General features: G+C 44.9%; 1 protein-coding gene across 1 annotated transcript in view; it reads left to right on the top strand.

Annotated features, from left to right (window-relative positions):
• Positions 1-26903, top strand: part of LOC136619031 (vomeronasal type-2 receptor 26-like) — a 178826-nt gene that overhangs the window by 12873 nt on the left and 139050 nt on the right. The window contains exon 2 of the mRNA XM_066594373.1: positions 18330-18553. Coding sequence (XP_066450470.1) covers positions 18330-18553 — 224 coding nt within the window. The remainder of the gene's footprint in view (positions 1-18329; positions 18554-26903) is intronic.

Genomic DNA, 26903 nt, shown 5'->3' with positions numbered 1-26903 from the left:
GAAAGTAGAGACAGAGGAAGAAGCAGAGGTGGGATGCAGCTCAGGGATTTAAATGTGTGTTGGAATTATGGGAAGTCTAGTGATTTTGCCCGAGAGTGCCCTGAGAAACAATGTTCTCAGCCACCTTGGGGGAAAATGACTAGGAGGGGTCGATGTACAACACTTGGAGGATCTCATGGCAATCTCCACTGCCTGAGATAGATCTCCAGGTGAATGGGCGGATGATTACTTTCCTGGTGGGCTCAGGAGCGACCAGGACATTAATACATCCCAATATGTAGCCAATGTAAAATGTAGTAATAGTCATATCCTGGTAAGAGGGGTTAATGGCCGGACCCACAGGGAATCCCTCTCTGAACCAGTTATAACAGACCTAGAGACAAATAAGCCTGTGAATGTCAGATTATATAGTCTTGAATATGTCCAGTAAATGTGTTGTAATGAGATATTATGATAAAATTAGGTATACCTTCACCAGAGTACCTCAGGGCTGCTGGGAATCTCCAACAATTTTCTCCCAGGCTATGTCAGCACACTTAGCCCAGTTCCAGCCTCTTAGAGGTAGTCAGCTACTACTATATGTTGGTAGCCAGCAGCAGACAGTGGAGAGAATTGTGGGGGGGGGGACACAGTCGTACTCTTGAGGTTTATTTATGAGCAAGGCCATAAAGTAAACAGGTAGAAACTCCAATACGGTCAGCCAACGGTTAAATATTTGGGGTATAACCTGTCAGATGAAGGTAGGCAAGCAATTTTGGAGGTCCCAAAACTATGAGCAAATGATGTCCTCTTTGGGAATGACAATGTTACGTGTGCTGCTGGGATATGTTGTTCTATTGTGTTTCCAGCAGCACAGCACTCACAGGGTTAATGATTGAGCTGGCTGGGTGTGGTACTGTCTGCTAGCCAATCCCCTGGTCAGTCTGTATGGCCCCTCAGGTGAGCAGTCATGAATGCTTGTCTGGTGAGGTTTGCAGTGTGATCAGGTTCATGTCCGTTTGCACGTTTAAATTCTGTCAGTTTTGTGTTAGTTTGCTGTGTGTCCTGCTATCTGTGTCCTGTCCTGTTGCAGCGTGCGGTGTGAACGGTGTCCGGTTTTGCTGGACTCCTGATTAGTGTAGGGACTAGCAGTATAACCAGGAGCCATGAAGTGGCCTGCTAGCTTTCAACATATTGTACAACATGTCAATTAATACCTGATATTTATATTCAGCTTCCAATCTGTTACTAGTGGTTGCATGTTGTATGCAGTGTATTCTGGGTCTGTCATGTGAATGCGTCCTGTTTTGGTGCGTGGCTCCTAGGATCAGCTAGGGCCCAGATCCGAAGACCGCTGGGCTGCCCTTATTAGGGCAATGTCCCCGCTTAGGTAGGGCCACTGTCATCCTCCCTTGTAGCACAGGGTCAGTTGCCTGAAACCGGTGTGAGTCCCGTGTGACCCTGGTGATACCCGTGTGCGTCCCCTTTGGTCATGATCATATGGGTTCCGTGCTTTGCCTGCCCACACGATCGTAACAGACAAACTTCTGCAGCTCCTGGATCCCAAATTCTGCATCTCTGACAGCGCTTCTTACGAGACTCTGGTGGGCACATCAGTCTGGGGGGCTGCTGAACTACAGCAAGCCCTTTGTGCTAACTGTTGACTCAGGAGAAGGATATATCACCTCTGTGTTAACTCAGGAACACGGTGGGAAGCAGACTGCTGGCATACTACTCTTGCAGACTAGATCCAGTGGCCGAGCGCTCCCACCCTGTGTACAAGCGGTAGTCAGACCTTCTGCCACTATAGTGCTGTCCCCCCACACACTGAGTACCGCACGCAGTTAGTTATACTCATATCTCAGTCCTCGTAGACATCCCCCTGCAGGACACTACTGCTCACAGCCACACCTGACAACCGAGGGATGTACTACGCTCCATCCATCTACCTTACTGCCTATTTCTTCAGACGGTCCTCCATACAACTGTCTAGGAGAGATGGCACATGAGGCGTTACTCAGACCAGATCTGCAGGATGTATCTCTTGTGGATGCTGAATACACTCTTGTAGATGGGCTGTACATCTCCGTAGAGGAAAAAAAAAACAAAAAAAAAACAATCTTACCTAAATCGTTCTTCAGATGTGCAGCAGTTTTGAGCCATGGCCTGTGTCATGTCTCAACAGGGGGGATGGTGGCACTCATATGGACAGTGTTCACAGCCTAGGGGTTTACAAACTACTCTAAAAAAAATTTTTTTGTTTTGTATTATTTGTGCTAAACAATGCAGAAGGGAGTATAAGATCAGGAGGGGGCGCCATCCTACACATGGGGGATGCTGGGAGAGCTCTGAGTGTAACTTCTATAGAAGGAGTGACGAGCGCCATACTGGTAGATCTGCTCCCTGACCTACTGACTGCAATCCCTGCTAGCCATCATGAACCGCTCCTGCAGTCACACAGTTTCTGCCGTCACACGGCTAAATGTCTGACCATTGTCTATGTGTATAGCATCCCTCACTCTCTACTTCGCCATACTGTGCACATCTCCACCCCGCCATACCGTGCACATCTCCACCCCGCCATACCGTGCACATCTCCAGCCCCTTTACCTTCTGCATCCCCCCATTACCTGTAGTATGTAAGCTCGTTGGAGCAGGACCCTCACCCCTACTGTTCGCATCAGCTGATTACTATGTAACCGCGGTTCTGTAATGTTTGTCCTTCTGTCTTTCTGTATTCGCCCTGTCTATGTAAGCGCTGCGGAATATGTTGGCGCTATACACAAAGATTATTATAGATGTGTGTCAGATGAGGGACTTGTTGGCATTGCACACGAAGGAGTAAGGTGTGGCTAGATGCTTGCCTGGCTTGATCGTACTCCTAGTCAGGCCACGTCCCTGGCGGCCATTTTAGTACTTGCTGTAATACCTTCGGCCGCCGCCCAGGTGCCATCTTGGCTCCTTACATCCCATAGCTGTACCTTCTACCTGGCATCCCAATGCTTGCACTTGTAGTATACAACACCAGTGATTAGTGCCTTCTCTGAATTGCATAGGAATAGTCAGAAGCCTCCATCACTGTCCTCTGTGTGTTGATGATATGTTGTCTATCTTATTAAGTGTGCGCTATAAGATAGGGTCAGTATGATACTGCGGGATAGCGAGGAATATGTAAGGTCTCCTTTAGATAAGTGTCAGGTAGTGAGGGGACAGGTTGCTATGGGTGACGGTAGTGAGGCGACAGGTTGCTATGGGTGACGGTATTGCTGACAAGGATCAGGGATAGTAGGCAGCAGGACAGAAGGGATGATTACATGATGCAGACAGTCCTGGGATCACACAGTGAGGGAATGAAGGTTTACAGTAGTATTAGAGGAAGATGACAACGGCCTGAGTGCTGCTCTGTGTGGTGGGGTCAGCTCACAAATGGTTACATCATCTGTTACACTGGAATGCTTTTTCACCCCCACCTTTCAGCTTTAGAGTTCCGTGAGAAGAAGGGAGGGGGAGTCTGACTGACTAGCAATGCTCTGCTTGCTTGATATGAATAGACCTGTAATGAAGATGATCAGGAATGAAGTTTAGTATAAACTTGTGTGAATAAGGAACGTCCATTCTTGCTGTTATTTGTCAGTTCTGTGATTGGTTTGCAGTGATTTTGATTGTTAAATGGTATTTTCAATGTGATAATGTCATGTAAGATATAATAATGAAGTTGTTGATAATGTGAGACCTGAGTGTCCCTATTTAGGGGAGGATATCCCAAGTATACTGCAGTTAGTTGTACGAGTCCAGACACAGTTAAAGCTTTGTTTATCATACTCCATCACCTCTCCTCGATAAGAGAAATTCCTAAGGGGGGGTTGTTAACGTTGGAGGATCAAGCGACTGCAGATGATTGGAGTAGTAGTAGTTGTGTGAATCTTAATGTTATGCAGTAAATATTGTGTATAGGGAATGTTAATAATTATTATATGAGATAGAAAGACTTGACCCCACGATAAAAGTTAATGACAAGTCTTCACACTGTGATGAACGTAAAATGTGTGATTAAGCTTTTCAATTCTACCTACACCCCACAGATAAGTGATCCATGTTATACATTGAGTTTGCTGTTTCCACCTGTGAGCAGGGACCAAATACCACCTGCCGTTGTCTCTTATCCTGGGAATTATACTTGCTTCGCATTACCTGGTAATGGGACCGAGGCAGACTACGGGAGACTGCCTAAGGGATACTGTGCGGAGAGGATAACTGTAAAGGGCACGCTGTCTCTGGGATATGGCCTGAGCTACAGAGGGCACACACAGACGTGTGATGGTTGTGTGGGGACAGGCGTTTAAAACAGGTGCCAGGTACAGCCCCCAACGGGGATTGTGCTTTGGTTTAACTGATAATGCCTGTGTACCTCATGACCTCCGAGGACAACAGCAAGGGCCGTGTCTGGAGAACTAGGAACGCCTCTCCCAAAGGTTCCTTTGACGCCAATGTTTACATTGACACCATCGCGGTCCCAAGGGGGGTACCGGACGAGTATAAGGCAAGGAATCAGATAGCTGCGGGGTTTGAGTCTCTTCTTGTATGGTAGGTAACAGTGAATGAAGATGTAGACTGGATTATATATATATATATTATAACCAACAGAGATTTGTTAATTATACAAGAGATGCAATCAGGGGCCTAGAGCAGTGTTCCCCAACTCCAGTCCTCAGGGACCGCCAACAGGTCATGTTTTCAGGATTTCCTCAGTGTTGCACAGGTGATGTAATTATCATCAGTGCCTCAGACATTGCCACAGGTGTTCTTACTATAGGATATCCTGAAAACATGACCTGTTGGTGGTCCTTGAGGACTGGAGTTGGGGACCCCTGGCCTAGAGGAACAACTAGCACACACCTTACACTTATTGCATGGCAAAATAGAATGGCTCTTGTTATATGTTACTGGCAGAGTTTGTAAAATGATTGGAGGATATTGTTGTACTATCATTCCTAATAACACTGCACCAGATGATACCTGAGCATGGGAAGGGTTAAATGCATAATAAAATGAACTAGCTGATAACTCTGGCATTGACGATCCATTCAGGGACTGGTTGAAAACTTGTTTGGACACTGGTCACAAGTCATATGCTCCACATTAGTCTGTATCAGTATTTGCCTCCATTCTAGTACTCTGTGGTTGCTGCTGTATTCTATGTATCCGAGGACGGCTACAAAACCTTATTAACACTTCCATCACCAAAACTATGTTCCAAAATATACAAGATGACGAAGAACAAGATGGCTTACTGGGTCAGGTGTCCACCTGTGTCTGACAAGTGATGGGTAAAAGTTCTATGAAGGAAGCACTATTTTACTTTGATGATTCTGAAGTGTGACACTTTGATTCCAGTGTGTCCTGATTGTACCGGAGGATTGCTCTAATAACTGATTGTCCATCATGATATAAAATCTTACTCATTGAAGTGTCAATCATTTATATATGAAGAAAGAAGCATCAATTGGATAATAAATCAAGGCCAAGCTTCTCTTGGAGGCGGGCCTAATTGTGGGTACAATTGGTGGAAGAACTTTATAAAGATATATCTGCATCAATGAAATATTTTTATATGAAATAATAACATACTTAGTTTTGAAGTGTGAACCCAGGCGTCCTGGTAATAAAGCTTCGGGCCTGAATAAGCCAGGGGGTCTGTGGTAGAGTCATTATATATGTGTATTACTGTTATACTGTGTTGATGTATTGATCTAAAGTGGGGAATGTTAAGAAAATTGTAGATCAATGTATCAGTTAATTGTTCTATATTGCATTGTAGAGCCTGATACTGGTATGAGTAGTGAAGGGGTTAAACGAAACCCTTCTATAGGCCTGCATGTCGTCTAAAGAAAACAGATTACAGATGAGAGTCTACTAGACCCCCCATGTATGCATATCTATAGACAGAAAACTATAAGACTACAGGGGGTAGACTGTAAGGCACCTTTACATGCATTCCTTTCTCCTGAATTCATAACGGCCTCATTGTATGTAATAGATACACCTTAGGAGGTGTAACTTATGTTAATGACCTATCTTTTGCAGGTGCGAGTATTTTGTGCATTTAAAAAACAGTCATGTGAACACTTCATAGGAAACCAATGGTTCTAATACAGGCACTTATTTTGCACACATAGGTGTGCAAAAAAAAAAAAAACGCTTGTCTGACCGACCCCTTAGGGCTCCTACCCACTAGCATTTTTTTTACTGCGAAATTCGCAGCATCTTTTTTTTTCTGCAGGGGTCTTTGGGCTATGGGAGTTGTAAAGCTAAAATCGCGATTGCGGTAAATCACGATTTTAACATTACAAGTCCCATAGACCCCCTGTAGAAAAAAAAACCCTGCGAATTTCGCAGTGAAAAAAAACGCTAGTGGGTGGGAGCCCTTATGTGAGAATTTTGACAGTGAAAGTTTAATGCATGTGATTAATAAATTCCTTCTGGTTAACCAAAGTAGGATTGTGGGATATAGTATTTAGTGTCAGACAAGATGCGCATAGCCTCACCGATGTAGGTAATTTTGCCTGTAGAATGATCCCACCACCTTTGTCAGCATTGCTTATAAGAAGGTCTTGATTGTTAGCTTGTCATTGAACCACTAGGTGTTCATATTTGCTGAGATTATTGCTAATGTTATATTTTTTATCTCTCTGAATTCCATGGTCACTAGATTAAAAAAACTCTCAATGATGTTGCCACTGTGGTGAGAGGGGTAAAAATTAGAATTAGGTTATAAGTTGGCTTGAATTGTTGTAGCATTCAGGCGCTGGATTGGAGACATTGGCACCATCATAACCCCCCGACGGCATGCCCGATGCCTTGGGGTCACACTGGACTCTGACCTCTCCTTTGTCCCCCATATCCAATCTCTGGCCCAAACATGCCACATGCACCTCAGAAATATTGCTAAAATACGTCCGTTCCTAACCACGGACACGCTAAAGACGCTCGTGGTTGCGCTCATCCACTCCCGGCTTGACTACTGCAACTCGCTACTCATTGGCCTCCCCCGCACTAGACTCGCTCCGCTCCAATCCATACTAAATGCAGCAGCTAGACTCATTTTTCTATCCAGTCGTTATTCAGACGCCTCTGCATTATGCCAGTCGCTGCATTGGCTGCCCATCCACTGCAGAACTAAATTTAAACTCCTCTACCTCACTCACAAAGCTCTGCATGGCGCTGCGCCACCATACATCGCCTCCCTACTGTCAGTACACCACCCAGCCCGCTCGCTCCGATCGGCTAACACACTAAGACTAAACACCCCTGTAATACGAACCTCTCATGCTCGCCTACAGGACTTCACTAGAGCAGCACCCATCCTCTGGAATGCTCTACCCCAAGGCATCCGGACAATTCCCGATGCACGAAATTTCAGACGTGCCTTAAAAACGCACCTCTTCAGGGAAGCATACCAAATCTCCTGACCTAGTCCCTCGCCCCTCCCTATGGTGCTCCACCCTGTTTGCCTTCTGATAAATGATCTGTACATAATATTTCCTATTGCCTGTGTTCCCCACCCCCTGCACCTCCTGTACCACCCCAACCCATTTGTGTCTAACCCAATGTATCTCACATTGTAATTGTTGTATTGTTTTGCATTTATCCATGCCTGAAAGCGCTGCGGAATAAGTTGGCGCTATACAAATAAAGATTATTATTATTATTATAGCAGCAGGTCTAGAGAGTAGTCCAGGAAAGCCAGAGGTCGGTATCTGTAGGTTTTGATTCACAGTACAAACAGAAAATGCGGGTAGAGTTGTTGAGAAGGAAAGCCATAGGTTGGTATCCGTAGATCATTATTTTGATAGCAGACAAGCAGGCAGAAGTGGAGCTTGACCAAGGCTGTGGAGCACAATAATAACTTGCTCGTGGAGAGACCAGACCAGGTTTATATGATGTCACAAATTAGTAGCAGGGTGGAGCCAATATAGGGAAACACAAGAGCATGGCTATATGTTCAGCAGAGGAGCTGTCCAAGTCCTGGATGTCTTAGTTTGAAGGTATTACTATCAACAAACAACTCAAATTTGTTGGTCTTTGTAAATGGGCAAAAAGAGAGACTCTTATAAAGAAAACCCTGTTCTGCATGTGTGAAAATGGGATTTAAAAAAATGTAAACTTTTTGTTTTGTTATGATTCTCAATTGTCTCTTGTAGTGCACTACTGAAGTCCATCTATTAATCATACATGTCATCTGGACCATGCATGCAGCACTTGTACATTATACCATCATTATATAATAATTATTAGCCCTGCATATTTTAAGGTTTTATGTCCTTTTTTGTGGAATGAGAAGATGCTTTTCTGACACCTTTTATTTTCTATTACTGTTCTTGGTATTAATGATTCAGATCAGAGATGCTTTAGATGGATTTTATCAACTACTTATCCCTATATGTCATATATCTACAGATGAGCGAGCACATTCGTCCGAGCTTGATGCTCGTTCGAGTATTAGGGTACTCGAGATGCTCGTTACTCGAGTCGAACACCACGCGGTGTTAAGGACCGCTACACGGCCACATAACCTTTCAAGTCTTGAGGTCCAAATTAGTTTGTATCAAGGTGCACCAGGGAGGCCAAGAACTAAACAGAGTAGTTTTCAGTTCCCACAGATACGTAGAGTTGAGCTGCGGCAAGTAAACAGCTCACTCTGCTTAAGGCGCGTACACTGAGCGTTTATTGACTTGGTATAGTTCTAATACAGGAAAGGAATGCGTCATTAGTCACGGCGTTAATCTTATTGGGTTAAAAGAAAAAAAACCATTAAGAATCATGCATTGTTCAGCAATCAGCGTAGTGTGAGAACATATATGTAATGTCCTTCAAATGTTAATCCTCCCGACGTTATCTCGTCCTCCCTTGTGAGTTTGGATGGTCGCAGCATCTTATTAGCATGATTCGTTCTTTTTTTCCCAAATCTCAGTGCATGGGAGAGTCTCTTCGGATAACGATTGTACCAGGCTTGGTTCTAGGAAGAAAAGAAACAAATCATTACACACTGTACCGTATCTCATGCTCTAAAGCTATTTCTGCTTGAATTATTGTTTCACTACGCACAAGCTTATTTACATCTTATAATGCTTCATTTTGTATCTAGCGGCCATTTTGAGACAGATTCTTCCATATTATGAGCCTGTACTTTCTCAGCGGTACTTGAGTCAATTGCATTTCCTTCCCCGCATGTTTAGCACCATTTTCTAGCCAATAGACATGCGGGGAAGGCATTACCACTTCCTGCTGTGACATGCCAGCCCTCTCCCACCCCCACCCCTCCCCCCGACAGTAAGTGGCAGGGCCGATCAGATGACCGCTGAGTACTTAAAGTGGTCCCGCCCGTGGCTCACCTCAGACGCATGCTGCCAGAGGTTAGGGAAAGTGCTGCTGCAATATAGGGACAGTGTTAGAGTAGGATCCTATCATCAAGAACCTCAACAGTCCTTCTTAGGGCTACTCTTCATAATGTGCATTACTGTTGGTGGCTGAGAGCAGTAGTGCACCAATTTTTTTAAAACATCTGGGGCTGTGGAGGCCATTTCAACTACACTGTTCTGTGTGTGCAGTGCATAAGGCAGAGTGTAGGGACACAGCTGCTTCTATAGGTAAAATTATATAGTCCTCCTGATCCTCTGTACAAGAACCCCAATGGTCCTTCTTAGGGCTACATCTCACCGCGTGCATTATAGTTGTGGCTGGCTGGGAGTAGTTGTGCATCAATTTTTGTACTACACATCTAGGCCTGTTCTCAGCCTTTCAGTAATAGCGTTCTCAGGCTGCAGTGCCGTACAACCAGCTCTCACCATGAAACTGCACTCTAACATTTCCTAGCTTACTGCAAATTACTTCAGTTATACCGTTCAGTGTCTGCAGTACATAACGCAGAGTTTAGGGACGCAGCCACTTCTATAGGGAAAGTTATACAGTCCTGATCCTCCGTGCAAAAACCCCAACACTCCTTCTTAGGGCTATATCTCACCGTGTGCATTATAGCTGTGGCTGGCTGGGACACGGACGTCCAAGTGAGGGTGTGGGCACAGGCAGAGTTCCTGGACGTGGTGAATCACAGCCGGCTGCTGCGGGATTAAGAGGGAGGCAAGTTTCCGGGCTCCCCAGCTTCACATTACAATTTCTACGCAGTCCACTACTCCCGGCCTAGGGACTGCAACTCTGAATCCACTGGCTGCTCCTCCTTCTTCACAGCCTCCTGACTCCATGAAAATGAGATATTCTGAGCAGGCAGACTCCCAGGAATTGTTCCTCTCCCTTCTGAGGAGTTTGTCGTGACCGATGCCCAACCTTTGGAAAGTTTTCGGAGTCCGGGTGATGAGGCTGGGGACTTTTGAGGGTGAGGATGATGAGAAACAGTTGTCTGTCAGTCAGGTAGTAGTAAGGGTAGTAAGTCCAAGGTAGGAGTGCACAGAGGATTCGGAGTAAGAGCAGCTGGACGATGAGATGACTGACCCCACCTGGTTTGCTAAGCCTACTGAGGACAGGGCTTCAGAGGGGGAGGCAAGTGCAGCAGCAGGACAGGTTGGAAGAGGCAGTGGAGTGGATAGGGTTAGAGGCAGGGCCAGAGTGAAGAATCCCCCAACGGTTTCCCAAAGCACTCCCTCGTGGCAAGCCTACGTGCAGAGGGCTAGGTGTTCAAAGGTGTGGATGTTTTTTAGTGAGAGCATGGACGACCGACGAACAGTGGTGTGCAAACTGTGTCGCACCAAGATCAGCTGGGGAGCCACCACTACTAGCCTGACCACCACCAGCATGCGCAAGCATATTATGGCCAAGCACCCCACAAGGTGGGACGAAGGCCATTCACCGTCTCCAGGTCACACCACTGCCTCTTCGCCTGTGCCCCAACCTGCCACAGAGATCCAATCCCCCTAACACAAGTGTTGGAGCGAAAGCGTAAATACACCCCCACCCACCCGCACGCACAAGCTTTAAACGTGCATATTGCCAAATTAATCAGCCTGGAGATGCTACCGTACAGGCTTGTGGAAACAGAGGCTCTCAAAAACATGATGGCGGCGGCAGTCCAGCGCTACTCGGTCCCCAGTCTCCACTATTTTTCCCGGTGTGCTGTCCCAGCCATACATCAGCACGTCTCCCGCAACATAAATCATGCCCTCACCAACGCGGTTACTGGGAAGGTCCACTTAACCACAGACACATGGACAAATACTGGCGGGCAGGGCCTCTATATCTCCTTGATGGCACATTGGGTGAACTTGGTGGAGGCTGGGACCAAGTCAGAGCCTGGGATCGCTCACGTCCTACCCACACCTAGAATAGCGGTTCCTACCTCAGTGCTGGTATCTGCAGTGTTTTATGCCACCTCCTCTAAACCCTTCCCCTCCTTTTCCTCAGCCACCTCTACCTCTCAATTAAGAAGTGTGAGCTCATCGCCAGCAGTCAGTAGTGCACGGCGCGGCAGCACAGAGGTGGGCAAGCGTCAGCAAGCCGTGCTGAAATTAATCAGCTTAGGTGACAAGAGGCACAAGGCCCCCCAGCTGTTGCAAGGTCTGACGGAGCAGACCGACCTCTGGCTTTCGCCGCTGAGCCTCCAACCGTGCATGGCCGTGTGTGACTACGGCCGTAACCGGGTGTCGGCTCTGCAGCTCGGTAGCCTCACACATGTTCCATGCCTGGCCCACATCTTCAATCTGTTGGTTCAGTGGTTTTTGAAAAACTACCCCCACTTGTCCGGCCTGCTCGGCAAGGTGCGGTGCATCTGCGCATATTTACACAAGTCCACCACGGACGCTGCCACCCTGAGGACCCTGCAATGTCTATTTCAGCTGCCAGAGCACTAAATGCTGTGCGACATGCCCACACTCTGGAATTCTACGCTGCACATGTGGGCCAGGCTGTACGAGCAACGTAGAGCAATAGTGGAATACCAGCTGCAACATGGGCACGGGAGTGGTAGTCAGCCTCCACAATTATTTACTGAGGAGTGGGCATGGATGTCTGCCAGGTCCTCGTAAACTTTGAGAAGTCTACCCAAATGGTGAGCGGCGATGCCGCAATCATTAGCGTTACCATCACGCTGCTTTGCCTGCTGAGAAGTTTGCTGCAAAGCACAAAGGCCAATGGTTTGCGGTTGGAACAGGAGATTGGAGATGACAGTATGCCGCTTGATAGCCAGACCACCCTCATGTCTATATCTCAGTGTTTTTTGGAGGAGGAGGAGGAGCGGGAGCAGGAGGAGGAGGAGGAGGAGGGGGAAGAGACAGCTGGCCTCTTATCTGTTCAGCGTGTATAGGCTGAAGAGGAGGAGGAGGAAGAGGAGGATCCTGAAAGTCATCTTCCTGGTGAGGACAGCGATGTGTTGTGTACTGGGACCCTGGCACACATGGCTGACTTCATGTTAGGCTGCCTTTCCCGTGACCCTCACGTTAGACGCATTCTAGCCAACACGGATTACTGGGTGTACACCCTTCTCGACCCACGGTATAAGGAGAATCATTCCACTCTCATTCCTGGAAAGGAAGGGGTACGAGAGTGATGCAATACCACAGGGCCCTGGTGAGAAAAGTGTTGCTAAAGTTACCATCTAACAGCGCTAGTGGCAGAAAACGCAGTTCAGAGGGCCAAGTAGCAGGGAAGGAGCGGGGATCAGGCAGCGTGTCCAGCGCAGGCAGGGGAACACTCTCCAAGGCCTTTGCCAGCTTTATGGCTCCCCAGCAAGACTGTGTCACCACTCCCCAGTCAAGGCTGAGTCGGAGGGAGCAATGTAAAAAGATGGTGAGGGAGTACGTAGTCCATCGTACCACCATCCTGCTTGATGCCTCTGCTCCATACAACTTTTGGGTGTCTAAGCTGGACACGTGGCACGAACTTGCGCTGTACGCCCTGGAGGTGCTGAACTGCCTTGCCGCTAGCGTATTGTCAGAGAGAGTGTTTAGTGCAGCTGGGGGAATCATCAAGGATAAGCATACCTGCCTGTCAACTGCCAGTGCCAACATGCTTACACTCATGAAGATGAACAAAGGCTGGATTTCCCCAGACTTCTCTTCTCCACCGGCAGAAAGAAGCAGAACCTAATGATTCTTGTAGTTGCAACAGGAGAAAAAAGCATCCTCTATCACTACAAAAAAAGGGGGAATTAGCTTTGTTAATCACTCTCGGATATTATTACTCCTCCTCCTCCTAAAACAGCATGTCATCACGCTCAACTACCAATTTTTCTGGGGCCCAAAAGGCTCTGTTTAAAAGTTTTTTTTTAATTTTTCAAAGTTTCAAAAATATTGATACTTTAACAGACACCAATTTTTTTCACAGGGTTGCCTCCAGGCTCTGTTACAAATTAAGCAACAGCGAGCTGTATCTTTAAAAAAATGTTTATGGGTTTCACCTGCCCTCCCGGTTGACCAATTTTTCAGGGGTGCACTTGTACTCTTGGTACACCAATTTTTCTGGCCCTCGCCTATACTGTTATCTAACTAATTTTTATGGCCTTCGCCTACACTCTTGGTAACCAAATTTTTTCAGGTGTTTGCCTATACTCTTGGTACACCAATGTTTCAGAGGTTCGCCTACACTCTTGCTACAGAAAAGTTACTGGGATCCACCTATACTCTTGGTATAAAAAATGTTACTGGGGTCCGCCTATGCAGTTTCTACTGAATGGTTTGAGGGGTTCGCCTATACTTTTGCTGCAGAAATGTTACTGGTGTCCGCCTATTCTCTTGAAACAGAATTGTTACTGGAGTTTCCCTATACTTTTGCTACAGAAATGTTACTGGGGTCCGCCTATTCTCATGCTATAAAAAATGTTATTGTAGTCCGCCTATACTCTTGCTACAGAAATGTTACTGGGGTCTGCCTATGCTGTGGGTGCACAAAGACTTCCCATCGCAGTGTTTTACCTATCTGACACAAATACATTAACTGACTTGGGCAGAAATGTGGGCTAAGGCCGAGGTCCTTGGTGGGGTGAAACTTTGCCATGTTTGGGCACATTGATTTCTTCCTGTGTAATACCATCTTTGTGCATACACAGCATAGGCGAGCCCAAGGAACTCAAAGACTTCCCAATGTGGTGCTGAGCTATCTGACACCTACACAGAATGAAGTGTGTGTGGACACATGGATTTCCCATAGCTATTTAACTCAGGGCACCTTGGGTCACACAAGGTGGAGGCTGGGACCGAGCCTGACCCAGGGCCCACTCACGTACTTCCCACACAGAGTATTGCGGGTCCTACCTTGGTCATGGTTTCTCCGCCTTATTATGCTACCTCCTCCTCCTGCTTGCGGTCTGGGGATCAGCGCTGGGCAACATGTATTTTTTCTCGTGTTACCACAGTTATCTGAGACAGTGGTTTCGGCCAAACAAAAGGAGCGTTACTGCATTAATGAGACGTTTATAGCTGCACTAGCATCTGAGTCCGCTTTATGCCCACGATTAATGAGGTTGTGAGCTGAGGCTGAGGTCCTTGGCAGAGTGAAACTTTGCCATGTTTGGGCGCTCTGATTTCTTTGTGTAATACTTTCCTTGGGTTCCAGGCGCTCGCCTATGCTGTGGGTGCACAAAGACTTCCAATTGCTGTGTTTTACCTGCCTGGCACAAATGCACTGACTGACTATGGTAGAAATGTAGGCCGAGGTCCTTGGCGGGGTGAAACTCTGCCATGTTTGGGCACTCTGATTTCCTCATGTGTAATACCATGTTTGAGTTCCTTGGGCTCGCCTATGCTGTGGGTGCACAAAGACTTCCCATTGCTGTGTTTTACCTGCCTGGCACAAATACACTGACTGACTAGGGTAGAAATGTGCGCCGAGGTCCTTGGCGCGGTGAAACCCTGCCATGTTTGAGCGCTCTGATTTCTTTATGTGTAATACTTTCCTTGGGTTCCAGGGGCTCACCTATGTCTGAGTGCACAAAGAATTCCCATTGCGGTGTTTTACCTGCCTGGCACAAATACACTGATTGACTAGGGTAGAAATGTGGGCCGAGGTCCTTGGCAGGGTCGAAAGTCTGCAATGTTTGGGCACTCTGATTTCTTCCTGTGTAAAACCATCTTTGTGTACCGACAGCATAGGCGAGCCCAAGGAACTCAAAGTCTTCCCATTGCGGTGTTCAGCTATCTGACACCTACACAGAATGATTTGTGTGGGGACACATGGATTTCCCATTGCTATGTAACTCGCAGCACCTTGGGTCACACAAGGTGGAGGCTGGGACCAAGCCTGACCCTGGGCCCGCTCACGTGCTTCCCACACAGAGTATTGCTGCATTGTGGAGATGTGTAGAAGTGCTGGCACCTGATTCCCCTTTATGCCCATGTTTACGTCTCCTGACAATTTTGTGATGGAGGTGGCACGGGATTGGAATGATGATCGTACGTCAATTTATCATAAATTCTCAACAGCACTGTGGGCTAACACCCACATTTTCAAAGAGGGTCGCTGCCTGGCCCTGCCAACCCTCTGTAGTGTGCCTCTGGTTCCTCCTCATGCAGTATGCACTTATAAATAGACATGAGGGTGGTGTGGCTATGAAGCGAGCGTGTGGCAGGAGGGCAGCTGAACGCTGCGCAGGGAAACTTTTGTGTGCACTGTGGGTCGTGCGGGGGGTTGGACTGCAATGCCAGCATGTAACCCAGGAGAAGAGGCAGCGGTGTCAGCCGCAGGCAGTGATTGTCCTTAGTTGCAGGGAGTGTGCTGCTTGGCTAAGATGTGCCAGCGCGTGTGCCTTGCTAATTTTTTGTCCAAGTAAATTGTTAGGGGGGTGACGCCAGACTCTTGCCCCCATTTTGGCTTAATAGTGGGACCTGGGAGCCTCAGATGCAGCCATGCATGCTGCCCCTGCCCTTCCTTATCCGTTTCTGTGGTGTTTCCAGGACTTTCTGATATTTTCTGGTGTTTCACAAGTCATCACCTATGTGGAGCATCGGTCCCATACAAAAATGCTCGAGTCCCCGATTGACTTCAATGGGGTTCATTACTCGAAACGAGCTCTCGAGTATTACGAAAAGTTCGACTCGAGCAACGAGCACCCGAGCATTTTGGTGCTCGCTCATCTCTACATATATCTATATATTCTACATTCCCAATGGACTAATGATGATATATTTAGAATTCCAAACCTTTTTACATGCCTTCTCTGCGTATTGTATGTTTTTTTTTTTTCTTAAACCCTTATAATATGAATTGTTTTTTGGAATACCCTTTATTTATTTATATATTTTTTATTATATTGTAATAAATTCACCAAATCATGTAATCTAAGACACAATGTACCCTTCCCTGAAACCAACCTAACTCCCTCCCAGCCTCCCTTCTCCACTTACAAAGAGGAAAGAAAGTTCATCACAATGTCTAAGTCTTCATATATTACACAATATATGGGTAAAATATATTTCTATTTAACAGTAGTATAAAAAACAAAAAATTACATACCTAAACATATATTAACTATTGTTGCTTCTACTTTTACCTAAGGAGTGACAATATACTGTTTCGAACTAACACAGTAGAGGCTCATCCAGAGTTGTTAATCCAAGTGGACCAAAGAGCTTGAGACTGTTTTAAAGCTCCTCTTTTTAGATTTATATGGTTTTCCCTACCTGCAAGTCAGTTAATCTATATACATAAAGTCGAAAGCCTGACTGACTGACTTACTCGCCACTAATTCTCCAACTTCCCGATGTTGTAGAAACAGAATATTTGGCAAAAGCATAGATTATGTCCAAAATAGGAAAAGTAAAGGGGTCCCAACTCGATTATTTAATTTTAGCGCAAAATAATTAGCGTCCAAATTTTACATACGGAATCTAATTCTCCAACTTCCCGATGTCGTAGAAACATGACATTTTTTTCACGAGCATTGATTATGTCATAAATAGGAAAAGTTAATGGGTCCCAACTCGATTATTTAATTCAAAGCGCAAAAGAATTAGCGTCAAAATTTTATGTACATAATCTAATTCTCTTACTTCCTGATGTCATAGAAATTTGAAATTTGGCAAGAGCATTGATTATGTCATAAATAGGAAAAGCTAATGGGTCCCAACTCGATTATTCAATTCTAGTGCAAAAGAATTAGCGTCCAAATTATACGTATGGAATCTAAATCTCTCACATCCCAATGTCATAAAAATTTGAAATTTGGTACGAGCATTGATTATGTCATAAATAGGAAAAGCTAATGGGTCCCAACTCGATTATTTAATTCTAGCGCAAAAGAATTAGCGTCCAAATTTTACATACAGAATCTAATTCTCTCACTTCCAGATGTTGTAGAAACATGAAATTTGGCACGAGCATTGATTATGTCATAGATAGGAAAAGTTAATGGGTCCCAACTCGATTATTCAATTTAAAGCACAAAAAAATTAGCGTCCAAATTTTACGCGCGCAATCTAATTTTCTTACTTCTCGATGTCATAGAAAATTGAAATTTGGCACGAGCATTGATTATGTCATAAATAGGAAAAGGTAATAGGTCCCAACTCAATTATTCAATTCTAGCGCAAAAGATCTAGCGTCCAAATTTTACGGATGGAATTCAATTCTCTCATTTCCCGATGTCATAGAAACTTGGAATTTGGCACGAGCATTGATTATGTCATAGATAGGAAAAGTTATTGGGTCCCAACTCGATTATTCAATTCTAAGCACAAAATAATTAGCGTCCAAATTTTACGTTGGAATCTAATTCTCTCACTTCCTGATGTGATTTTATATAAAGAAAACATCTCATGGTTGCCTCCACGTGGTGTTTCCTGGGTGACGCAAAGAACCATGCAAAATGGTGAACATAGTTTTTTACTCGGTATCTCTAAACTATCCAGGACTTCATAAGATTTTCCGTGTGAACACCAGAGAAACACCAGTACCAAATTAACTCGATGAAGCCAGGTATATCAGCTAGTTGTATTTATAAATTCGCTGTCTGATGAATCTTGTTTCAATTTTTGAGAGTCCAAAAAAGTATTCACATTTTGAAGAGGGCAAATCCTCCACATAACCCAGTATACATACATAAGGTGTTAAAGGGACAGCTATATAATATACAGAATTTATGAGATCAGTTACTCTCTTCCAGAATCTTGTTAAGCCAGAGCTTGTCTACATCATTTGTAGGAGATCGGTGGAGGAGGCATTACAACAAATACAAATAGGACAATGTTATAGTCAATGTACCAAGTAAAAGTGTGAGATCCCTATGAGCTTCATTCAGGAAATACACATTTGGGTGTGGATTTTCTCGATATATGTGGTTATTACCCAACATGCACAGATGTTCATAGAATGTGACTTCATTGACCAGTATAATTGTGATTGTCTCCAACCAGGTAATGGCTCTGCACAGTACATACATCCTGTTTCTGATCCTCACTCTTATTGATGGTAGACGTGTTATGGAGCGTGCATGCAAATTAGAACTGATGGGAGAATCACTGCACATCACGAAGTCGGGAGATCTGATGCTGGGTGGAATAATACAACTTTCTACTAAAGCTGACAAATACGGTTATGGTACATTTACTGATAATGGTGTGATTACCTTGTGTAGAGGGTAAGTACAGAAATGTTCTTCACTGTAGAATTGAATGGTTCACAATGTAGTAAAACAGACATATTTATATTGTGGGTCATTTTGATTAAAGAGATATGAAATTCATCTAGATGGTCAATGTAGTGCTATGTTAAAAACAAAAATACCTTTTAAAAAAATTTGCTTTCTGTCACAACTTTTGACCCTCAGAACTTTTTTAAAAAAACTTTTGCGATGAATCTGTGTTTGGCTCCTTTTTTGCAAAGTGACCAGCAGTTTTAGGCCTCAGTCACACAGGCCTTTTTTATGTGCATATGCTACCTGCATTTGCGATCCGCATCTATATAGAACCAATGCTTTTCAATGGTAGCAGTCACATGCCCGATGTTTACCTGCACACAAAAATGCATAGCGGTAAATATAGGGCAGTGGATTTTAAAACGCAGGTAACAGCAGCATCCGTCTTTTTTGGATGTGAAGCCCCTGAATGCTGCCGCAACCAGAGGTTTTACCTTCTGCTCAATGGGGTCAGTGGCAGCAACGCAGCCCCATTGAGAACATGAAGTGAAGATCGTGATCCTCTGGCACAGCTGTGACAGCTGTGGCAGGGGAGCGCAATGTTCTCCCATTGAATTCCATGGAGAAGCCGCTATAACCGACTGCATTGAAAGCAATGGGCTGCTAGCAAGCCCTGCAGTGAAAAAAATATATACTCCCCTCTTTGCAGTTGCCAAGGCTCAGGCGCCTCCAGCCGGGTCTTCTCCTGGACCATTCTGAAGTGCATTCACCAGGCGGAGATTTAAAATCCCTGCCTGCTAAAAGGGCTGCCTCTGACTGGCTGCACAGTGTGACCAATCGGAGGCAGCTCTCAGCTATTGAATGACAGCTGAGAACTGCCTGTGATTTGTCCCTGCTCAAAGCCAATCAGAGGCAGCACTCACCCATTCATTGAATTCAGCCATTGATTGAATTCAATGAATGGGTGAGTGCGGCCTCTGATTGGCTGACTGATTGGCTGACATTTGTAGGTAGATTGGAGCTACAATGGGTAAATGGGTATGTTTCTGAACATGGGACAAACATGGGTATCCATTTTGGGGTGAAAGTTTTCATTCCAATGTACTTCGTACAAATAAAATTGTTTTTAAATGACACAATTGCCAAAAAATGAAAATCATATTTTTATCTTCCTGCTTTGCTTAGATTCATAAAAAAAACTGTGGGGTCAAGATATGCAGTAGACCCCTAAATGAATTCATTAAGGGATCTTGTTTTTAAAATGCTGTCATATGTGGGGGTTCTCTGTCGTTTTAGCCACTCAAGAGCTGTACAAGTGGGCAATGGGACCTAACATGCCTTCAAGCAAAATGTCTGTTCTGAAAGCCATCGGCTGCTCCTTTCATTTTGGACTTCGTTGTGCATAGAGACATAATATTAGGGCCACAATGGGTATGTTTCTGAGCACAGGTCAAATAAGGGGTGTATTTTGGGGTGTAAATTCTCATTTTTATGTGCACTATAGAATAAAAAACTGCCTTTAAAATGACGTATTTGCAAAAATATGTCATTTTATTTTTTCTCCTCTAAATTGCATTAACTCCTGAAAAAAAACTGTGGGGTCAAAATATTCCTGACACCCCTCACTGCAGTTTTTAAAATGGGGTCATTTGTGGGGGTATCTATAATTCTTACACCTATGAGCATTTGCAATCTTGGCTTGGTGTAGGAAAGCAAAGTGTTCTTCAAAATGCTGACAAGCAATGTTAAATTTATACGTCTCCTAAATGGTTAAAAAAAAGAAAGTTTTTTCAATTGTGCGTCCAGAATAAAGTAAATAGATGTAAATATATATCTTATTAAAAAATTGTACAGTATGTTTGCGCACATTTGAGATATTGCAATTGAAAATGTGATTTTTCAAAATGTTCCCATTTTTGGCACTTTTAATAAATATACACAAATTCTATTGGTCTATTTTTATCACCTGAATGAAGTACTATGTGTGGCGAAAAAACAATGTCAGAATAACTTGGATATGCAAAACCTTTACTGAGTTATTCTATGTTAAAGTGACACATGTCAGATTTCTAAAATTTGGCTTGGTCATTAAGGTGCAAACAGGCTTAGTCACTAAGGGGTTAAGCCCTCTGAAGTGTCCTTTGGTGTCCATTTTGTTGTCTTGTTTCCACAGTGTATCTTTGTTCCAACTCTTTCCTGGAAAGTGATGCAGCCGTATATCCACATGAAGTACAACATAATTTATCAGACCACGCTGCCTTCTTCTATTGCTCCATGATCCGGTTCTGATGCTCACATATCTATTATATACACCTTTATGGATAGGCAGGGGCCACATGGGCACTCTGACTGGTCTGCGGCTTTCCCGCTCCATACACAGTGATCTGTGATGCTCAATGTACTTGGACATTTTTCTATTATTGCCAGCCCAAACTTTATCAATAATTTGTTCTATTGTTGCTTTTCTGTGGGATTGGACCAGATGGACTCTCACCCACCAGAAGAGAAGAGAAGTAAAAGGCCAAGCAAAAATATACAGCTAATGAATACCATTGAAAACCTTGCTATTAGAAGTGAAAAGAAAGAACAAATACAAAAAGGAAATGAATCAAAAGGAAAGTAGAGGAGCAGGAGACCCCGATCACAAACTATAATATTTCTACACAAATGCACAAAGCTGGGAAACAAACAAGGAGAATTGGAGCTCCTAACACAGGAAGAGAAATATGATGTCATAGACATCACGGACACTTGGTGGGATGATACACATGCTTGAAGGATACAACGTATTTATAAAAAACAGACCTGATAAAAGCGGAGGAGGTGTTGTGTTGTATGTTAGGAAAACAATCATCTCCACAGAGTTTCAAGCTTCAGAGCTGGGAGTTCTGTAGAAACTGTTTGGGTAAGAATACAAGGAGAGAACAGAAATGACACCATTGTAGGCATTTATGGATAAGCAGAATATATGGATAAAATCTTTCTACAACAGATGGTCAAGTTCTCAAAAAGTATGATATACTGATCATGGGAGATTTTAGCTATGCAGACATTTGTTGGGAATCTCTCCGGTAAAAGTAATTGATCCAACAAATTCTTATCCGCTCTTACTGACAACTTTATCTTTCAAAAGACAAAAAAGAAAACAAGGGGATCTGCTATCTTGGACCTAATTCTTACCAACAGGGAGGGAATGGTTGAGGAAGTAAGGGTGGCTGGGACCTTAGGAGGCGGTGATTATGATATTATTTTGGATAATAAGGGAGTAAGATCCAAAAAGACTCAGACCTCAAGTTGGGATTTCAGAAAGGCAGATTTTAATGAACTCAGAAAGAGGATAGGAAGAATCCAATAGCTGGATGTTCTTAAGTACAGAAATGTCCAAGAAAGTTGGAAAAATTGTAACATAAGATTCTCAAAGTACAATCATTAACAATCCCTAAAAGAAGGAAGAATGGGAAGCATTTAAAGAGACAAGGATAGATGAACACAGAACTTGCACACATGTTAAAGAGGAAGAAAAATATGTTTATCAAATAGAAAGTGGGGGCACTTCTAAGGAAGAATATAATGCGGTCTGCAGAAACTGTAGGGCAAGGGTCAGAAAAGCTAACGCTAATAATGAATTGAGGCTTGCAACAGAGGCCAAAAACAATGAAAAAGGATTTGGGCGGTATGTCAAAAGCAAAATAAAAGTAAAAGATGCTATTGGATGTTTACAAGACGAACATGGTGAAATGGTTAAAAGTATTGTTGAGAAGGCCGAACTTTTAAATTCCTATTTTGTATCTGTTTTCTCAGAAATTAAATGAAACATCAACTGATCTTCCTTGTATTATTGGGGGAATAAAAGAATGCAGGCCATCTATAAGCAGAGAGATGGTGAGGGACACTTAGCTAACTTACATGAATTCAAGTCTCCAGGTCAGCTGAATTACATCCTAGGATACTAAAGGAAGCAGCGGAGGTAATTGCTGAACTACGCTTTGGAATCTGTGAAATTTCCTGGAGAACAGAAGAAGTCCCAGAAGATTGGAAAAGGGCAAATGTTGTCCCTATCTTCAAAAAAGGTAAGAAAGTGGACCCAGGAATTTACAGGCCTGGATCAATAACCAAGGAGAACTATGATGAATTGACTTCCCTAGCTTAGTATAGATGAAATCATGCAACGGTCCAACGAGTTTCTCTAGAAGCCATAGATCATCATGGACCTTGATAAAACCTCAGAAATAGAGATGAGCCAGCAGCAAAATGCCCGGGTGCTCGTTACACGAGTCAAAAATTTTCATAATGCTCGAGAGCTCGTTTCCAGTAACAAACCCCATTGAAGTCAATGGAGGACTCCGCATGGGGGAGGTTGTGTGAAACACCTGAAAACATAAGAAAGTGATGGAAATACTACAGAAACGGATAGGGCAGCATGCATGGGTGTATCTGAGGAACCCCAGTCCAACTATTAAGCCAAATTGGGGGCAAGAGCCTGGCGGTTACCCCCCTAACAATTTACTTAGGACAGTCCATAAGCAGCAATGCACACGCGCTGGAACATCTTAGCTTAACACTACACTAGCTGCAACCAAGGACAATCACCGCCTGCAGGTGACACCGCTGCCTCTTCTCCTGGGTTACATGCTGCCGCACCCCCCGCACGAGCCTGCGTCCACAGGGCACACAAAATTTTCCCTGCGCAGCGTTCAGCTGCCCTCATGCTACACTCTCACTTGATAGCCACACCACCCACATGTCTATTTGTAAGTGCTTCTTTAATGAGGAGGAACTGGAGACACATACTTCAGAGGGTTGGTAGGGCCAGGCAGCGACCCTCTTTGAGAGTGTGGACGATAGCAGCGCATACTAACAACAAAGATTGGTTTGTCACAAAAGTAGCCACCACAGGTATACAGTGACCCTGTGAACGTCTCATTAAATCAGTTACACTTCCTGTGAAAGCTCCAATCCACTATCTCAGATAACTGTGGTAATTTGTAGCACGAGAGCAAATGCATGCCGACCAACGCTGATCCCCAGACCCCAAGGAGGAGGAGAAGGTGGCATAATAAGCCTGAGAAACCGTGACCGAGGTAGGAACCACAATACTCTCTGTGGGAAGCACGTAAGCGGCCCCAGGGTCAGGGTCGGTCCCAGCCTCCACCTTGTTTGACCCAAGTTGCCATGGTTACATAGCTATGGGAAATCCATGTGTCCCCGCACACTTCATTCAGTGTATTTGTGCCAGATAGCTAAAACACCGCAATGGGAAATCTTTGTGCACCCACAGTATAGGCGAGCCCCTGAAACATTTCTATAGCAAGAGTATAGGAGTACCCCTCGAAACCTTTCTGTAGCAAGTGTATAGGCAGATCCCTGAAACATTTCTATAGCAAGTCTATAGGTGGACCCATCAAACATCTCAGTAAATCTGTAACGATTGCTTCCATTGCTCCAAAGACTGGATGAACCACGAAGAGGTTCCACAGGCCAAACCTGGCGCAGTTACATCCCCCCCAGGACCTCGGACTCTGCATAGGCGAACCCCTGCAACCCAGGGACAGTATTAAATATGGAGAAATCAGAGTGCCCACACATGGCAGAGTTTCACCCCGCCAAGGACCTTGGCCTCTGCCCACACCCTCAGCAATCGTGGGCCTAAAGCGGACTCGGATGCTAGTACTGCTGTGAACCTGTCCTGTCGATGCACACTTTATAACAAGATTTTACACTGTCTATTTTTGGCTTAAAGAGTACGCAAAATACCCCTGTGTATGTCCTGCCGATACACACCATATAGCAAGACTGTACACATTTTACACTATTAATTTTTGGCTTAAAGCATAAGCAAAATACCCCTGTGTGTGTCCTGTCGATCCACACTATATAATAAGACTGCACACATTTTACAATGTCTATTTTTGGCTTACAGCATATGCAAAATACCCCTGTGTGTGTCCTGTCGATCCACACTATAGAACAAGTACAAATTTTACACTGTCTATTTTTGGCTTAAAGCGTATGCAAAGTACCCCTGTGTGTGTCCTCTTGATCCACACTGTAGAACAAGACTGTACGCATTTTACACTGTCTATTTTTGGCTTAAAGAGTATGAAAAATATCCTTGTGTGTGTCCTGTCGATCCACACTATAGAACAAGACTATACAAATTTTATACTGTCTATTTTTGACTTAAAGCATATGCAAAATAGTCCTGTGTGTGTCCTGTCGATCCACACTATAGAACAAGACTGTACAAATTTAACACAATCTATTTTTGGCTTAAAGCATACGCAAAATACCTCTGTGTGTCCTGTCGATCCACACTATATAGCAAGACTGTATGCATTTTACACTGTCTATTTTTGGCTTAAAGCGTACGCAAAACACCCCTGTTTGTGTCCTCCCGATCCACACTTTATAACAAAACTGTACAAATTTTACACTGTCTAATTTTGGCTTAAAGCGTACGCAAAATACCTCTGTGTGCGCTGTTGATCCACACTATAGAACAAGACTGTACGCATTTAACACAGTTTATTTTTGGCTTAAAGCTTATGCAAAATACCCCTGTGTGTGTCCTGGCGATCCGCATTATATTACAAGACTGTATGCATTTTAAACTGTCTAATTTTGGCTTAACTCGTACACAAAATACCCCTGTGTGCGTTCTGGTGAGCCACACTTCATAACAAGACTGCACACATTTTACACTGTCTATTTAAAGCATACGCAAAATACTGCTGCTAAGTGACATGTAGAACGCAGTGTATCTACGCTCCATAGCTTCATCTTACAGTTTGCAGGTCCGCGTGGTACACAATTAATAAAACCACAACAGCGCGATCAGGTGATGACGTGGATAGCGGATAATGTGTCCACTAATTTATCCACCACCCAGTCTTCCATGCAGTCCACTAATGTTAATCAAGGGACTGGACCTGTGAATCCTCACGCTGATCCCCCTTCCTCCCAGCCTGGTCACTCAGGAAAAGGAGAGATTCAGAACAGGAATACTCATAGGAACTGTTCTCAGGCCCCTCCCCTGAGTCACAAACAATGGTTAATCAGCCACCTGAGGAGTTTGTCGTGACCGATGCCCAAAATTTGGACCTTTCACAGTCTCAAGGTAATGAGTGTGGGGACTTCCAAGTAGTGCCTCAAGGGGTATTGTCTGTCAGTGAGGTTGTTCTTAGGACTGTAAGTCTGAGGGAGGAGCAGACTCAGGATTCAGAGGAAGAGCTGGTGGATGATGAGGTGACTGACCCGACCTGGGTTGGTAAGCCTACTGAAGACAGCGCTTCAGAGGGGGAGGCAAGTGCAGCACCAGAACAGGTTGGAAGAGGCAGTGTGGTGGCCAGAAGGAGAAGCAGGGCCAGAGCAAGAAATTCCCCAACTGTTCCTCACAGCACCCCCTCGCGGCAAGCTCCCATGCAGAGAGCTAGGTGTTCGAAGGTCTGGAGGTTTTTCAATGAGAGCGCGGACGACTGACGAACAGTGTTCAACCTTTGCTGCACCAAGATCAGCAGGGGAGCCACCACTACCAGCCTGACCCCCAGCAGCATGCGCAGGAATATTATAGCTAAGCACCCAACAAGGTGGAACAAAGGCCATTCACCACCTGCGGGTCACAACAATGCCTCTTCCCCTGTGTCACATGCTGGCACTGATATGCAATCCTCCTCCCAGGCCGCAGGCACAAGCATCTCCTGCCTTGCACCCACCCCTTCACCTGCACGGTCCTCCACTGCCTCCACCAATGTGTCCATAGCAGCATTCAGCTCTCCATAACACAAACATTAGAGGGCAAGCGCAAATATGCAGGCACCCACCCACATGCACAATCGCTAAATGTGCATATCGCCAAACTACTGACCCTTCAGATGCTGCCATATTGGCTGGTAGAAACGAATGCTTTCCGCAACCTCATGTCGTCCGCCGTCCCTCACTACTCCGTCCCCAGTCGCCACTATTTTTCCCGCTGCGCTGTCCCCGCACTACACTACGCTGTCACAGAATTTCAACCGTGCCCTCACCAACCTGGTTACTGGGAACATCAATTTAACCACCGACACGTGGACAAGTGCTGGCGGGCATGGACACTACATCTCCCTCACGGCACATTGGGTTAACCTGGTGGAGGCTGGGACCGAGTCTGACCGTGGGTTCGCTCACATGCTACCCACACCGAGAATTGCGGGTCCTACCTCGGTCATGCTTTCTCCAGCTTATTATGCCACTTCCTCCACCACCACCCTCCTCCTCCACCTCTCAATTACCAACTGTGAACACGTCGCCTTCATTTGGTAGCTCGAGGCACTGCAGCACTGCCATGGGGAAGCGTCAACAGGCCGTGCTGAAACTC

The sequence above is a fragment of the Eleutherodactylus coqui genome, chromosome 1 (assembly GCF_035609145.1).
Source record: "Eleutherodactylus coqui strain aEleCoq1 chromosome 1, aEleCoq1.hap1, whole genome shotgun sequence".
NCBI lineage: Eukaryota > Metazoa > Chordata > Amphibia > Anura > Eleutherodactylidae > Eleutherodactylus > Eleutherodactylus coqui.
The sequence above is the reverse complement of the archived record's forward strand: the minus strand, read 5'-3'. Positions and strand labels throughout refer to the sequence as shown.